The sequence below is a fragment of the Acanthaster planci genome, linkage group LG14 (genome assembly GCF_054643075.1).
Source record: "Acanthaster planci isolate LZ-2023a linkage group LG14, COTS_SCS, whole genome shotgun sequence".
NCBI classification, from domain to species: Eukaryota; Metazoa; Echinodermata; class Asteroidea; order Valvatida; family Acanthasteridae; genus Acanthaster; species Acanthaster planci.
In genome coordinates, this window is record NC_141790.1 from 5,501,910 (window position 1) to 5,516,776 (window position 14,867).

Genomic DNA, 14,867 nt, shown 5'->3' on the forward strand with positions numbered 1-14,867 from the left:
GAAGTTTCACAAGCAGTGATTCTAATTGAAATTAATCACCTGGACTCTTTGTTCAAATTTCCTGGAAATATTTACATATGTAGATTTATGTGTACATGTAATAAAATAATTTAAGTACTTAGTCTAATAATTTACAGAATGTAACCTTTTTTCACCTAAATAATTTGTTCTTTGTCCAATCATCTGAAGGAAATTTTTGCAATGTTTCACTGTATGAACTTCTTTCCTTCTGTTTCTCTTCTTTGCTTGTTTCTTAATTTTGCTGTGTACTGGAATATTGCAAATTTTGAGCAAAACTATGTTTTGAATTAATATCCCACCCATTGGAAGTTGAAGTCAAACCTGGATGCTATTGATGTTTTCAGTACTTGTCGTAATGCATTCACAATTCCTAATTCATAACTGTATTGAACATTACCTTTAAGTCAAATTGAATTCTTAATTCTGATTGGTTGGTCCATGGCAACAATATATAACAGTATTGCACGATTCATATCAAACCCAGCATAGTGCGCTATTCTAACTCTGTGCATTGTGCTTTTTTGAGCTAAAAGCAAAACGCACGGCTACGAAGTTTACTATAAATTCAAAGGTGGTGTGTTTGCATGCATAGGCCCCATAACATCTTTACTATGTGCCAAGTTTGCTTGCAGATAAATTCATCATTATGCTTGTGCTCTTTGAACACGGAATAATGTAGTACATCTGTATCCTGTAAAACATGAGGCTGAAGTCTGAGTGGTATGGGATACTCTTGCCCATGTGATAACTAATAGTGAAGCAAAACCACCCAAATGATGCTTGAGTTGACAGAAATATTACTCTCCAGTTTTCTTGCACAAACTTTCTATCACATAGGTTGAATTACCTCCTGCTGATCTTGGGCCAACTCCGACACTTACACAGAACTTGGCACTTCTGAGAGAGATACTTATGTCTCATGACTCATCAGTTGTTCCTTTGGATGCAAGACATGCTGACTTTGTCAAGGTATGTTACATTGCTAAATGCTGAAATCACACTACTTGTCAGGAAAGAAGCAAAGTGTTGTCAGGCTAAGTCTCGACATATGTTTAGTCCTTAACCCTACTTCACTTAACATTTAAATGGTAAAACGTGCCAAGTTACATGGTCCCCGATATATACATGTAGGTGATCATATGTCCTGATAATGACTAAATGAGAATACCATCTTGTACATGTTTTTAGTTCGTGGTGGTAGCGTGTCCACAGAATGGCCAGAAATCATGTGTTATGTTCGTTCCGCTAAATGCTGTGCATGACCTAATCCACATCCCGTGACTGCTAACTATCTCCGATGCTACTTTTAGAGGGGGTTTCACTAATGGAGTCATCCGGGCAGTCACTGAAACGGCGGTCCAAACCTACACTCTCATATGTTTGTGCACAAAGTGCATCTCCCATATGTTTGTACACAGACTCCCTACTGCTACTTGTCTGCTACATGTTTGTGAAGAAAATACCCTCTCCCCTCTTGTAAAGTAAACCAGGCCACTGAGTCACTGCTTTTTATCATTGTTAACGTGTCTGGAGCCTTCTGGCTGGTGCCCAGCAGATAGTTTACTGACCTCCAGCTCCCTCCTCCCCAATGTGATTCTGACCACGTGGAAAAAATTCTGTGAGTGACCGCGCAAAATGACACACACAGGCTTGTCTGAGATGTTTCCACCTCTTTTACTTAGAAAGCTAGCTGGAGAATGTGATTTATTAGTCCTTTGTAATATAGATATGATTTGGCCATAATTTGGACAGCGTGCCGCACAGTTGCCCAAATTGACTTACCTCCACCTCAAAGTGTTTTGTTTTAATTAAGTAATCTTCAGAATGGCAATATGTACTTTTATGATGCCTCAACACTTTCGTTTTGTAAACTCAATGATTTTGCAACGTTTCAGTTCAAAATCAACCCTGCAGCCTTGAAAAGTCTTTCTTTTGTACACAACTGAAGAATGGAGGAGTCATTTGGCAAAAACACAGCTACAATTCTAAAATTCTTGTCAACTTTTACAGATAAAGATGTACAAGAATACATACATGGTACATTTATATTGTGTAGTTGGCAGGAATTTCTGTGCCAATTACCTTGATAGTCACATAAACACTTTTATGCCGTTGCAGATAATGTTTTTAATTGTCCTCATTAGTGTGGATGCATCCAACACTGTCAGGGATCTCGATACCACTGGGAATTGATTAACCTTTTCACTGGTGCCAAAAACATGTAAAAGATGCCTTCTATTGCTATAGGTTACATGCGTAAGGTGGTTAATAATTCACTTTTAAAATTCATCAAGACATGAGATCTCACAGTAGAACATGACTGATATATTATCTATCTAAATCTTTTCCATCTATCTGTCTTTTAAAATGGAAATTATTAATTTGACAGTAGCACACAGTTTAAGGAAATGGCAAAGCTATGTGGCCCCTGACATGTAAATGTGACAGAGTTTTAAAATGCATATTAAACACGATACATGGATGATGTGCCTTAATTTTCATGCTGCCATAAACTTCATGAAGCTAAAGTGTATTCTATAAAGTCCCAATAAGTGTAAGCCTTTTTAGTGAATACTCTATTTTAAATTCAAGCTTACCAAAAGAACTTGCATCTGCTGAATAGAAACAAAAGTTAGCCTGCTTTTGCCAAGGCTTACCAAGTTAATTAATAAAAGATTGCCCCAACCTGCCGAGCTTACAAACTAACTATGACCATCAAAAAGTAGACAAAATATGACCTGGTAACCTGGACACATCAGTTGTGAGGGGCAAACGCCACCGAACCAAATTTCGAAGCCCTCCTAGCTGTGAAGAACGAACTTTGATGTAGAAAATCACAGGGAGGAAAAACTTTAATCATGTCCCGGATCGTGGTGGCTCTGTCCATTGGCATTGCATTTGGGCGAGTAAACTTACTCCCCCGTTAGCTGGGTCTGGGCATTTGACATTCACCCCCAGTTCCTGTGCTCTGAATTCCTCTGGCGGTCTCCTCAGCATCTATCGTGGAAGATGTGTATTCACTGTATAGCTCCCCAATCTACACATCGGGACCTTGCAGTACTGGTACTCATACTCCATAAAGATGGTGTCATATAAATGAACCATTCACATAATCCAAGAAGTCTTTCCTGAATGTTTACACTTAAAACTCATGGCATGCAGGCCAATTTAGTAGGCTCATTGGTAAGGCATGACACCAAACCGGAGCGAGCATGAAATGTGTGCAGCTGTGGAGCAAACCAATTACACACTGATGGCCTCGTGCACCCTCATGCTTGCAGCGATGCAAATAGGAGACAGGCTACTCTTTCCAAGTATTACAAAATCCAAAAATTTACCTCCACCTCAGTAAGACTTTGAACCCTCAAAGTAGGAAAGAGCAGGATGCGGCTTTACTCTTATTTTGCTCTGATGGGTAGCATATGTTCTATGTAAAGTTTTAATGTTGTAAGACTTTGTTAACCACTTGCTGCCGGGTGCTTTTTTTTAACCGTTATATGCGCTGCCGGGCTCTTTTTTCATATTTTCGTTTTTCAAAAATCTTCAAAAATTCATATCTTTTTTTTCTGAACGCCTAAACCCCATAAAATGGGTGTCCCGTGGCGAGTCTAGCCCTCACAAGCAACCTCCATTGACCCTTCGGTTTTGCGGCCACGCCGCCCGCTCTGTGTAGAGCCCCCATTGTGTGCGTTACATAAGGGCTCGTTTGTTCCGGGCCTTGGCCCAGTGCGTTGCTATGCTGCCGTGTTGCTATGCAGAGCGATTGACGGTCAAGACCCCAGCGTGTATTATGCGGTGAGTGAATGGGAAGCTGTGCACGTGCACTGGGCTTGAGTGAATGGGAAGCTGTGCACGTGCACTGGGCTTTGTCAACTGTTCAGTGAGTGCGGGCAATGACGGACAAATGAATTCATGCTGTAAAAAAGGGGTCTAAAAGTGTGTCTTTTTCGTGGCGCTGCTGCGTGTAACTTTCGCTATTTTTTGAAGCTATTGGGGTTATTTTCTGTTATATATTTTCCCATCTACCAAACTTATATCCCCCCCCAAACCACTCTCATATTTTATCTCCCAACTTGTTCATTTTCCCTCCCGTAGTGTAAGATATTCCCTTCCCAAACTTTATTTCCCAAACCATTTCAAGTAAAATTTAGAAACCAATAAAATAAAGTACACATAGAAATACACACAGACAAATATTTGGAGAGAACTTCTTTTTCTCTTATTTTCTTGTCATTTCTCTTGTGTTTTCTTTTCTCATTGAAGTAGTCGAACTCATAAAAGTAGTAAAATAAATTTCAACTCTTTCTCATCGAATAAAAATCAAACACCGGTGCAAGGAATAAAAAGTACTTTCCAGAAACTTTGTCTTTTTTGTCATTTTTTTCACATGCTGAAAACATGACCACCTAGTGAAACCATTACAAGGAAATGTGCCACTTTTTCAAGAGATGAAAATACTACATCCTCAAAGCAGTACGTTCCAGAAACTTTGTCTTTTTTGTCATTTTTTTCACATGCTGAAAACATGACCACCTAGTAAAACCATTACAAGGAAATGTGCCACTTTTTCAAGAGATGAAAATACTACATCCTCAAAGCAGTACGTTCCAGAAACTTTGTCTTTTTTGTCATTTTTTTCACATGCTGAAAACATGACCGCCTAGTAAAACCATTACAAGGAAATGTGCCACTTTTTCAAGAGATGAAAATACTACATCCTCAAAGCAGTACGTTCCAGAAACTTTGTCTTTTTCGTCATTTTTTTCAAAGGCTGAAAACATGACCACCTAGTAAAACCATTACAAGGAAATGTGCCACTTTTTCAAGAGATGAAAATACTACATCCTCAAAGCAGTACGTTCCAGAAACTTTGTCTTTTTTGTCATTTTTTTCAAAGGTTGAAACTATGACCACCTAGTAAAACCATTACAAGGAAATGTGCCACTTTTTCAAGAGATGAAAATACTACATCCTCAAAGCAGTACGTTCCAGAAACTTTGTCTTTTTTGTCATTTTTTTCACATGCTGAAAACATGACCACCTAGTAAAACCATTACAAGGAAATGTGCCACTTTTTCAAGAGATGAAAATACTACATCCTCAAAGCAGTACGTTCCAGAAACTTTGTCTTTGTCATTTTTTTCAAAGGTTGAAACTATGACCACCTAGTAAAACCATTACAAGGAAATGTGCCACTTTTTCAAGAGATGAAAATACTACATCCTCAAAGCAGTACGTTCCAGAAACTTTGTCTTTGTCATTTTTTTCAAAGGTTGAAAACATGACCACCTAGTAAAACCATTACAAGGAAATGTGCCACTTTTTCAAGAGATGAAAATACTACATCCTCAAAGCAGTACGTTCCAGAAACTTTGTCTTTTTTGTCATTTTTTTCAAAGGTTGAAAACATGACCACCTAGTAAAACCATTACAAGGAAATGTGCCACTTTTTCAAGAGATGAAAATACTACATCCTCAAAGCAGTACGTTCCAGAAACTTTGTCTTTTTTGTCATTTTTTTCAAAGGTTGAAAACATGACCACCTAGTAAAACCATTACAAGGAAATGTGCCACTTTTTCAAGAGATGAAAATACTACATCCTCAAAGCAGTACGTTCCAGAAACTTTGTCTTTTTTGTCATTTTTTTCAAAGGTTGAAACTATGACCACCTAGTAAAACCACCAGAAATGACATATTGTTTTCTACTAGATAAGTGGGGCATCAAGTCAAAACACATGAAAAACGCAAAATATAATGTCAATGAAAATGTCCATGAAAATAAATGTTCAAAGTGTCAATTAGTGGACAGTGTGGTACTCCTTGAAGCAGGGGGCGACGCAGAGGGGCTGGTGGCACGTGTTGCACTCGAAGTGCGTCTTCTTTCGCAGACCACGGGAAGCGCAGAGGACACACCGCCGGTAGCGGAAGTCGCCATAGCTGGTCCTCTCGAAGTCCACGGGGAAGTGTCGGCCGACAAAGCGGGAGTTGCTGACTGGTGGAGTATCGTGCTGAGGGCGGTACTCGGGCAAGGGCTCGTCGAACAGCAGCTCACGGACAAGACCCAAGCGGTAGTCGAGGAAGGAGAGGCGGTGACCAACGGCCAGGTACACGGCGTAGGTGTTCACCAGCGTCAAGTCGAGCAGGTAGAAGAAGAGCTTCTTGTACCACTTGAGGGACTTACGAGTTGCTCGATGATTTGCCGCTAGTTGGTCGCTCTTGTCAACGCCCCCCATCAGGGCGTTGTACTCGATGACACAGGTCGGTTTCTGCTTTTCCTGCCCTGTCCTGTCTTGCTTGCCGGTGCCACGGATGTCTGCCGTATGCATGGTGGAGAGCATACGGATGTTGCGCTTGTCTCGCCACACCATGGCCAGGAGAGAACCGCTGACACCCAGGTCGGCCGACCGGGACGCTGTTTCGCCCCGCTTCAGCTTGACGAACTGCAGGTCTTTCGGCATCCCTTTTCTGTTCCCCATGACGGTGCCGACGACGTTGAACTTCTGGTTGTGAAGTCGTCGAAACAAATCGGGACTGCTGAAGGCCCGGTCGAGGGCAAGGTTGTAGCCCTTACCACTTAGGTCGTTCACCAGGTCCATCACCACTTGTGTAGTTGCTGGGAGGTCTCCTCTACTTTGGCCGGTGTAGATTTTGAAGTTGTAGCAGTACCCAGCGGCACTCCCGGTGCTCTGGCACAACTTGTACATCTTGATGCCAAAGCGGGCCCTCTTTCTGGGGTTGTAGGTAGCGAAGCGGAGACGCCCGTAAAACTTCAGCAGGGAGTCGTCGACGGAAATGTCCCGTTGAGGAACATAGACAGTGGCAAACTTCTGAGCAAGATGGTCGACGACTGGGCGCACTTTGAAGAGGCGGTCGGTGCAGTCATCTGGCATGGCGGTGTTATCGTTGAAGTGCAGGGACTGCAGGATGGCAAGGAAGCGATCTCGGGGCATGACGGACGGGAATAGGCTCATCTTCAGTAGTGGGTCGGTGGACCAGAAGCTATGAAGGGTGGGGTGCTTCGCAATGCCCGTCATTATGCAAAGGCCCAGAAAGGCCTTCAGTTCTCTAATGTTCAGATCAGTCCATGATCGCATGTGCGCCGATGTCGTAGCGGGCCTCTGCACGGCATACCGGTTGCTCTCTTGCACTATCTTGTTGTAGAGAACATCGTCAAAAAACAGTTCAAAGGCTTCACTGCAGGTCGAGCTGCGATGCAGGCGGGGGTCGACGGCACCACCATTACCGGTGAAGCCGTACTTCAGCGGTGTACTGTCTTCATCTGTCCACTGGAACGGTGCGGCACTGCTGCTGGTCGACGCGGCGGTCTGTGTACGGGACTGTCTCTTGCGCTTGGCATATACCGCCAAGGGTACATCACTGTCAATTTCTGTACTTGACTGTACTTGAACAGGTGACGGCGGTGATGAAAAAGACGAAGAAACTTCGTCTGAACTCAGATAAAACTCGCTTTCGCTGGAAGAACTCGACTCTCCGGATATAACTTCAGCCATGTTGTCTGTACTCTAAATAACACGATACCCAATATGAACACACGCGAACACTGCAAGGCGTTTTTATTCTCAAGCAGCGAGGGCCGTGCCCTGTCAGTCAACGTGGCAAGGGCCAGCAGCGCCCGGGCCGGGTCATTCATGGGGCGCAGGTGCATAATGAGCCCGCACAGCCCGCGCTTTGTCTTCGGTGCAGTGCAGCGATAATCCCCTGCGAGCGCCCGGCCGCGCGAACAAATGCGCTCTGCTAAACAATACACGGATTACCTTCGCTAATTGCAGCGCTCTGCGCTGAAAGAATACAGGGATTGATTGGCAGGGCCCAGCAGCTCTCAGGAGCTCGTACTTTTATTCAAGGCTTTGATAAGTTCGGTCACCCCGGCTATAAAAGAAGTTCGGTCACCCCGGCTATAAAAGAAGTTCGGTCACCCCGGCTATAAAAAAGTCACAATTCACCGGCCAATGATGGCCTAAACTTTTTAACTGACAGCCCCAAACTTTTTTAGGAAACGCCCAGCAACTTTTTTTTTTTTTATAGTAAAGTTCCGATCTCGGAGTCCCCGGCCCCAAATATAAGGCCTATGGCTCCGTTACCGGAGCCCCCGGCACGAAGTGGTTAATGCCCCAAATACCAACAAGAAAAATATGTGTACAAAGTCTGTGGGATATGGGATAGCAGACCAAGGGAAAAAAAATTTAAAAATAAAATAAAGAAAATAAGGAGAAAAACAATGCATTCTCCGCAAGGCGAAAAGAAAAAATAAAAAGGAAAAGGTGTGTGCTGAATTTTTTTCTTTAATGCAATATTTCAGAAAGGACCTCTTAGCACTGACATGACAATGTGCGAATTGTGGACGATCGATGTGGATGGACAGCATATTTACGGCAATTTATGAACTAGGTTGAACATTTTTCACATGGTATGCACTTAAATATAATACATCAGTACAAATTCTCTTGAAAAACTGTGGACTCAATGTGCAGGCAATCCATCCTATTATAATGCATGCATGTGCACACTCAAGCTGTATAGAGCTACCACTAAAAGGGCTTTTTATTGCCGCATGTGTCAGACACAAAATGAATGAAGTCTTACACCAGCGCAAGTTTAATTCTTTTGTTATCGTACGGCCAGAGCAGTTTTAATTCCAGATCAATAACCAATACCATTTTATGTAAGTGATAGTTAAGCATATCCCCGGGCGAAGCGTAAACGGTGAGACAACATTGTAAATAAGCTAAACTAAGCAAGTCCCGGTCAAAGCGTAATCCGCGGACTGTAACTGGCTCAACTTATCAAATCCCCTGTCGAAGTTTAAGCCGCGAGACAACAGTATAAGACAAATAATCATAGCTGGTCTCCGGTCGAAGTGTGAGCCAGGAGACAACAGTATAAGACAATTAAACATGGCAAGTCTCCGGTCGACGGGTAATCCACAGGACAACAGTATAAGACAATTAAACATGGCAAGTCCCAGGTTGAAGCGTGAGCCACGAGACAACAGTATAAGACAATTAAAGACAAATTAAAGTGAGGTAATAACGCTCGGGTGACGGTAAGAATTTGTTTAATCCCCTCGATCATTGATTTCTTGGGGACGTTGCCCAGATCGTTGGAGCCAACGTGTATGATGATCCATGTTGGCAATGCTTACTCCGCCATCCAGCAGCTGTGAAGGAAGTCGTTGAATTGGTCCAGCTGCAGGCCCCACCGACCCATCCAACAAACAGTTGCCAGCCCGTCAAATGCCCCAAGGAGAGGATAATGCTGCACGGGAGGTCCAGTGGATGAAAGAGTCACCAACCACCCTGACAAGGGGCTTGTTGTCGATCGGCAGATTTGCTAATGGAAGTAAAAAAGAAATCAAATAGCTATCAATACTTAATGAAAATTTAGCGTATGGTTTGAATCACGGTTGTTTTTGGCGTGGAATAACATGACCCCAATGTACAAAGCAGCCACAACTTTAAAAGCAGCATCATGGGAGAAGCTCACTGCTAATACGAATATAGTGGTGGTAAACCCTGACTGCCAACGACCCATCTGTTGGATCTCATTGTCAGGGATTCCCGCCATTGCCGCTGCTGTGGCCGCACCAATCCGGAAGGAATGAGAGGTATATCGGGTATCATGTATGCCAACAAAGTCAAGGACCCGCCTTAAAAACAGCTGTGAATTGAGAACATGTAACTGGAGAACCATCAAAATGGGATAAGAAATTGCTGAAATGCTGAGGACACCTGCTGAGGAACTGTGTAGTGACCTGAACAGGGCACAGGGAAAATTCACCCTCAGAAACAGCACGTATTGGAATGACACAACCCTGACCGTACTGGTCGGTCTTGAGAAACTAATGTTTAGATTAACCACACTGCCAGAAGAGGTACGACAAAGGATAACATCAGAACGACGTAAAGTTGAAATTCCAGATTGAGTAGACGCCGTGAGTTCATCGACGTGCAGAAAACCCAAAAAATGCTAACAGGAAAGCCACTCAATACAGTAGGGCTTCATACTGATTGGTACAAACAGAGTGCAAAGCAGGAAGAATATGCCGCAGTAAAACAATCGTAATAGGGCGGCGTTGATCGCGCCGATCTACCGGCGGCAACCATCTAACATTCATTTCACAATAAAATGGTTAATTATGTCATGGGAACCCTGAAAGCGGAGTGAAGACACAATCCCTGAGACATACGATGCAACAGTAGCCAGAGCGTACCCATTAATAGACAAAACTGCAATAAAGTGCACGAGCTGCTGCAATGTGGGACTAGAAGATGTATTAAGAAAACCATGGCGGGAAATAAACCAACAGAAAACTTGCCAAGCACATTGGTATTAACTGAATGGGTACACGGGGCGACTGAGTCCAGCAAAAGATTGGGAAACTCTAAATTAAGTTGTTCCAAAGGTCTGCAGGCAAGGGTATCATAACGGGGGCGGCCGCCTGTGCCAGCCGCTGGAAATGATCCATCTGAAAACGAGATAGAGCGTCAGCGATGCCATTATACCAGGTACATGGTGTGCCTTAAAGTGGATATTCAACCTCAAACAAAGCACTACAAACATGTGAACCAATTTCATAATTCTGGGACACCTTGATGTTTGGCTATTGATAGTTGCCACCACAGCCTCATTATCACACCAAAATATGACTCGCTGGTTTTGCAAGGCCGGGCCCCATAAGCGCAACGCAAGGGTGATCGGGAAAAGTTTGAGAAAGGCAATGGACAAATTCAAGGAGCGCCATTTTAGTGGCCACATGCCTTGCGTCCAACTCCCATTAAAGAAAGCTCCGAAACCGAACTGCCGGGATGCATCCGTATACAAGTGCAAGTTGCCGCTAGAATACCATACCTCCTGAGGAAAAATAACCGAACCATTAAAATGGAACAAAAATTCCCGCCAAGCCAGCATGTCGGCCCACGCTCCAGAGGAAATACGGATACGATGATGTGGTTTCTGAATGCCGCTTGTGAGATGGAAGAGACGACGCAAGAAGGCCCGGCCCGGCCGTATCACCTTACAAACGAAATTTAGGCTACCCAGCAATGATTGAAGCTCTCGTAGGGTGATCTTACGCTTGGACAAAGTGCAATCCAACTTCGCCATAATTGCAAGAACCTTGGCTGTAGGAACCCAAATCTGCTGGGAAACTGTATCAATCGTTAAGCCCAGGAAATCTAAGCTTGTCACTGGCCCCACTGTTTTGTCACTGGCCAAAGGAACACCAAAGTCCCGGCAAACTACTGTGAAAGAAGTAAGCGCATGTGCACACTCGTTGGATTGTCCTTCGCCCACAAAGAGAAAAATCATCCAAATAGTGCAGAATGTGTGGAGTAGCTGCAACCTTGCAAGTGCAATACTTGAGAAAGGTGCTAAATCGTTCAAATGTGGCACAAGAAATGGAGCAACCTATGGGCATACACTTGTCATAATAAAATAAACCGTCAAATGAAAAACCCAGTAAATCATAGTCTTCAAAATGAACAGGTTATAAACGAAAAGCCGATTTAATATCTGACGTGGCCAGAAGGGCTCTGGGACCCAAACTAGAAACCAATTCAACAGCATCGTCAAAAGTCGTATAAGACAACGCAGCCCTGGCTGAGTCAATATGGTTATTAACTGAATCACCCAAAGGAGACGGCAGATTATGAATTAAACGGAACTCGCCAGGGGTTTGTTTTGGCACTAAACCTATTGGAGAACAACGAAAATTGGGAAAAGGTGGACTGGGGAACGGGCCAGCAATCCTACCCAAATGTAACTCACGGTCAATTTTGCCTTGCACTACACTACCTCTCTATTTTGTCGAGCAGAGACCAAACTACGGGCAGAAGTGCTAACCCAAGGATCCGTATACCCTATACAGAAACCTGACGTAAAACCCTCCAACAGTACATGAGCGTCATGCCTGTCACCATATGATGCCAGAAAGGGGCACAGTTTATTTATTATTACTGGCATTGGGTGGTGTGGTTGGACCGAGTGGTCCCTGCACCGAGTGAGGGCCACCACGGCATGAGGCAGCAGAATGGCCGACGGACAAGCAGGTTGCACATTTGTGGGCAAAACGACAGGCAGGTCTGAAGCAGTGGCCGCAGTTAAAATCGAAACAGATTCCAGTATTGTGATTGCGGTAGGCGGTCCGGCTTGACCCAATGTTGGTGTGACCGATTGCCCGTTGGTGGTTGCCCTGGTTGGAATAGGGACAAAAAGTGGCTTGGTGGATGGGCGCACCGACCAACATTAGCCATAGTTCAGCGTCAATGCTGGACCATGACCGAGACAGCATGCGTGATTGGCGTAACCTGAATTGAATATCATAGTCGCGCCAACCATAGCCTCCTCGCCGAAAAGCAGCCAAACTGACAATGTCGCCATATTTTAGCAACTGCCTTGCCTGAGTAGGGTGCCGCATCAAATAGATCGATGCAAAAATTAGAAAAGCCGAGGTCCACTGTTCAATTGAGGTGATCCGAGGGGGTTGATTGATTTTGGGGACGAATTCGCCATGCTGGGGAATCGTGCGACCAAATAGTAAACACGCAGTCACTGGCATTATTGACACTGTTAGGGGGCTGCAAAAGAGGCACAAAATCTACGAATTTCCCATTCCAAATTTTGTCCCGAAGGTGTTGAGAAACCCCTGACCCAAGATCATCGCAAAAACTTGTTAGGGGCGTGACATCGCCACCCCCTATGCCCGACGAAGTGGTAACAGACATAACCGAATGAACAATAGAGGGAGACGTAACCGAAATGGCCAGGCCATCAGGGGCAGATGTGATAGAAACTACTGGTCTAAGCGTTAGCTCTGACAGTATAGAAAGAGACTCACCCGATGACACAGCAGTCGTCTCTGGGACAGGAGCCAAAGATTCGCTCGGAACAGCAGCCAGCGCGATGCGGTCCGAACGAGGCCTCCTCCTTGGTCTCGACCCCTCAGCGCTGGCAGGATGCGACATTGTCTTCCCAAATAACTGGAAGGGGCTGCACTAAACGTGGTATACTCTCCAAAGTTGCAAACGAAATGCAGAATATAGCAGACGACTAAACTTACGAAGGATACTTTGCAAATTTACAACAACTGACACTGATTATTTATCTAATAATAAACCAAACGAACCGACCTAGCAAACTGCTCAGACAAAAGTGACCAGCACACACATTGGTTTTGCCTATGAAGTGCCTGTGTGGTAAGCGGAGGAATTTACTCCAGCAACCCAGCCTAGCAGCAATAAACTATTTGAAGCCCCAATGGTCTTAAAATGAATTAAATATCAAAACAATCAAATGTGTATAAATTCATCCAATACCTTTAGTGCACACCTGATGGTCACCACAATAGTATCAAAATGCATACTTCAACAGATTCAAATAAATATTTCTAAAGCACCCTGATTTTGTAATTCTTTCCCTAAAAGTATAATTTAATCAGAGACGTCCCCGATTCTTAGGTGTCCCAGGTTTGAAGGTGTGTATTTTGACAAATGTCTGCATTAGTAAAGTTAAAGGCCTTTTTATCACTGTGTCCTCTGACAAAAAAGCTGACAGGATTCCGTGTGTTTAGTCTGGATGTCAGGCCAACCATCTGTGTTCATGCTAATTGGCCTCAGTGGTATAAATCTGTGTTGGGGGAGGGATTGGGAAAAGTTGGGGGGGGGGTTGATTTGCCCCATAGACACTATGTGGGGGCGATGTTCATAATACAGATGTGCATCTGTAATGTGTATCATATTTATGCAGAATTTTTCATCAGAATGGCATATTTATGGCTCTTTAAAATTGCTTTCCCTTTTTAGTGATATTGCAAAAATTTCAGTCGTTGCAAAATCCTGTAAATTCTTCATGATCTGCTTTAATTTTTTTGCTCATCTCAAAAAGTGGTGGGATAATTCTACAGCCCATCCCCCACCTCAAAAGAGGGGGTGTATAGATACCCATCGCCCCAGGATTTACGCCCATAATTGATTAGAGAAAATGCCCAAAAGTAGGTTCACACTTTTCAAATTTCAGCTATTCAGCATTGGTCACATTGAGCAAATGAGTTCAAACTTAGGCATTGGTAATCTGACGTAAGTATGTATTTTTTTTAGTATTGCAACTGCCTTCACGTGTACCTTTACAATATACATATGTGTATCTGATAAATAGATACTTAGCTGCATGATGGATCCCCTACTTCAGATGTGTTCACTGTCAGCTAGTCGACTGAATCCATGTGACATGGCAGCATATATGATCAACTGTCTCTATGCCATGCAGTCCTGCTTGGTTCTTTATGAATTTACAGACCAACGCTTGGAAATGCTTGCAGCTCAGGTACATGTTTAAGTGTGAAGTAAAGTGTAGTGCTTTAAGTGGCATACGGAATGAGGATTTTTTGAGGGAGGGGTTCATGAGAAAAGTATTTATGGGTTGTTTTAAACTAGTACGTTTTAATCTGGATAGAGGCCTGTCACAAGTAATACACTTTGCCTTTTCTTGATCATTATCATTCCATGCCGTTACTCAATTTAAAACAAACCATGTCAAAACAGCACAGTAACTTTTTAGTTTCTTATCCAAACTGTTATTAATGGTTTGAAAAGAAACTTGTTGAATTCATACTAAAATGTTTATCATGTCATGAAATGTACCTCAATGAGTGTGACTTAGAATATTTCATTTAAGGTGGTGCTGTTTCAAATAACATTTTCAGGATATACTCGTACATGAACCAAGAGGAGTATTTTATCATTAATCAATCATCTCTATCTGTTACAAGCCGTCTAAATGTTCCTTGTAGTTACAGTCTGGTTAAAAAAGGTGTCTTCTGATTTTTTTT

General features: G+C 43.3%; 2 protein-coding genes and 1 pseudogene across 2 annotated transcripts in view; 1 reads left to right on the forward strand and 2 right to left on the reverse strand.

The window, feature by feature from the left end:
* Positions 1-14,867, reverse strand: part of lipt2 (lipoyl(octanoyl) transferase 2) — a 447,804-nt gene that overhangs the window by 273,683 nt on the left and 159,254 nt on the right. The gene's annotated exons all lie outside the window — the stretch shown is intronic.
* Positions 1-14,867, forward strand: part of cog6 (component of oligomeric golgi complex 6) — a 204,723-nt gene that overhangs the window by 161,196 nt on the left and 28,660 nt on the right. Inside the window, 2 exon segments of the mRNA XM_022242307.2 lie at positions 859-990; positions 14,195-14,362. Of these exon segments, the coding sequence (XP_022097999.2) occupies positions 859-990; positions 14,195-14,362 (300 nt within the window).
* LOC147796783 (uncharacterized) lies at positions 11,985-12,765 on the reverse strand (annotated as a pseudogene).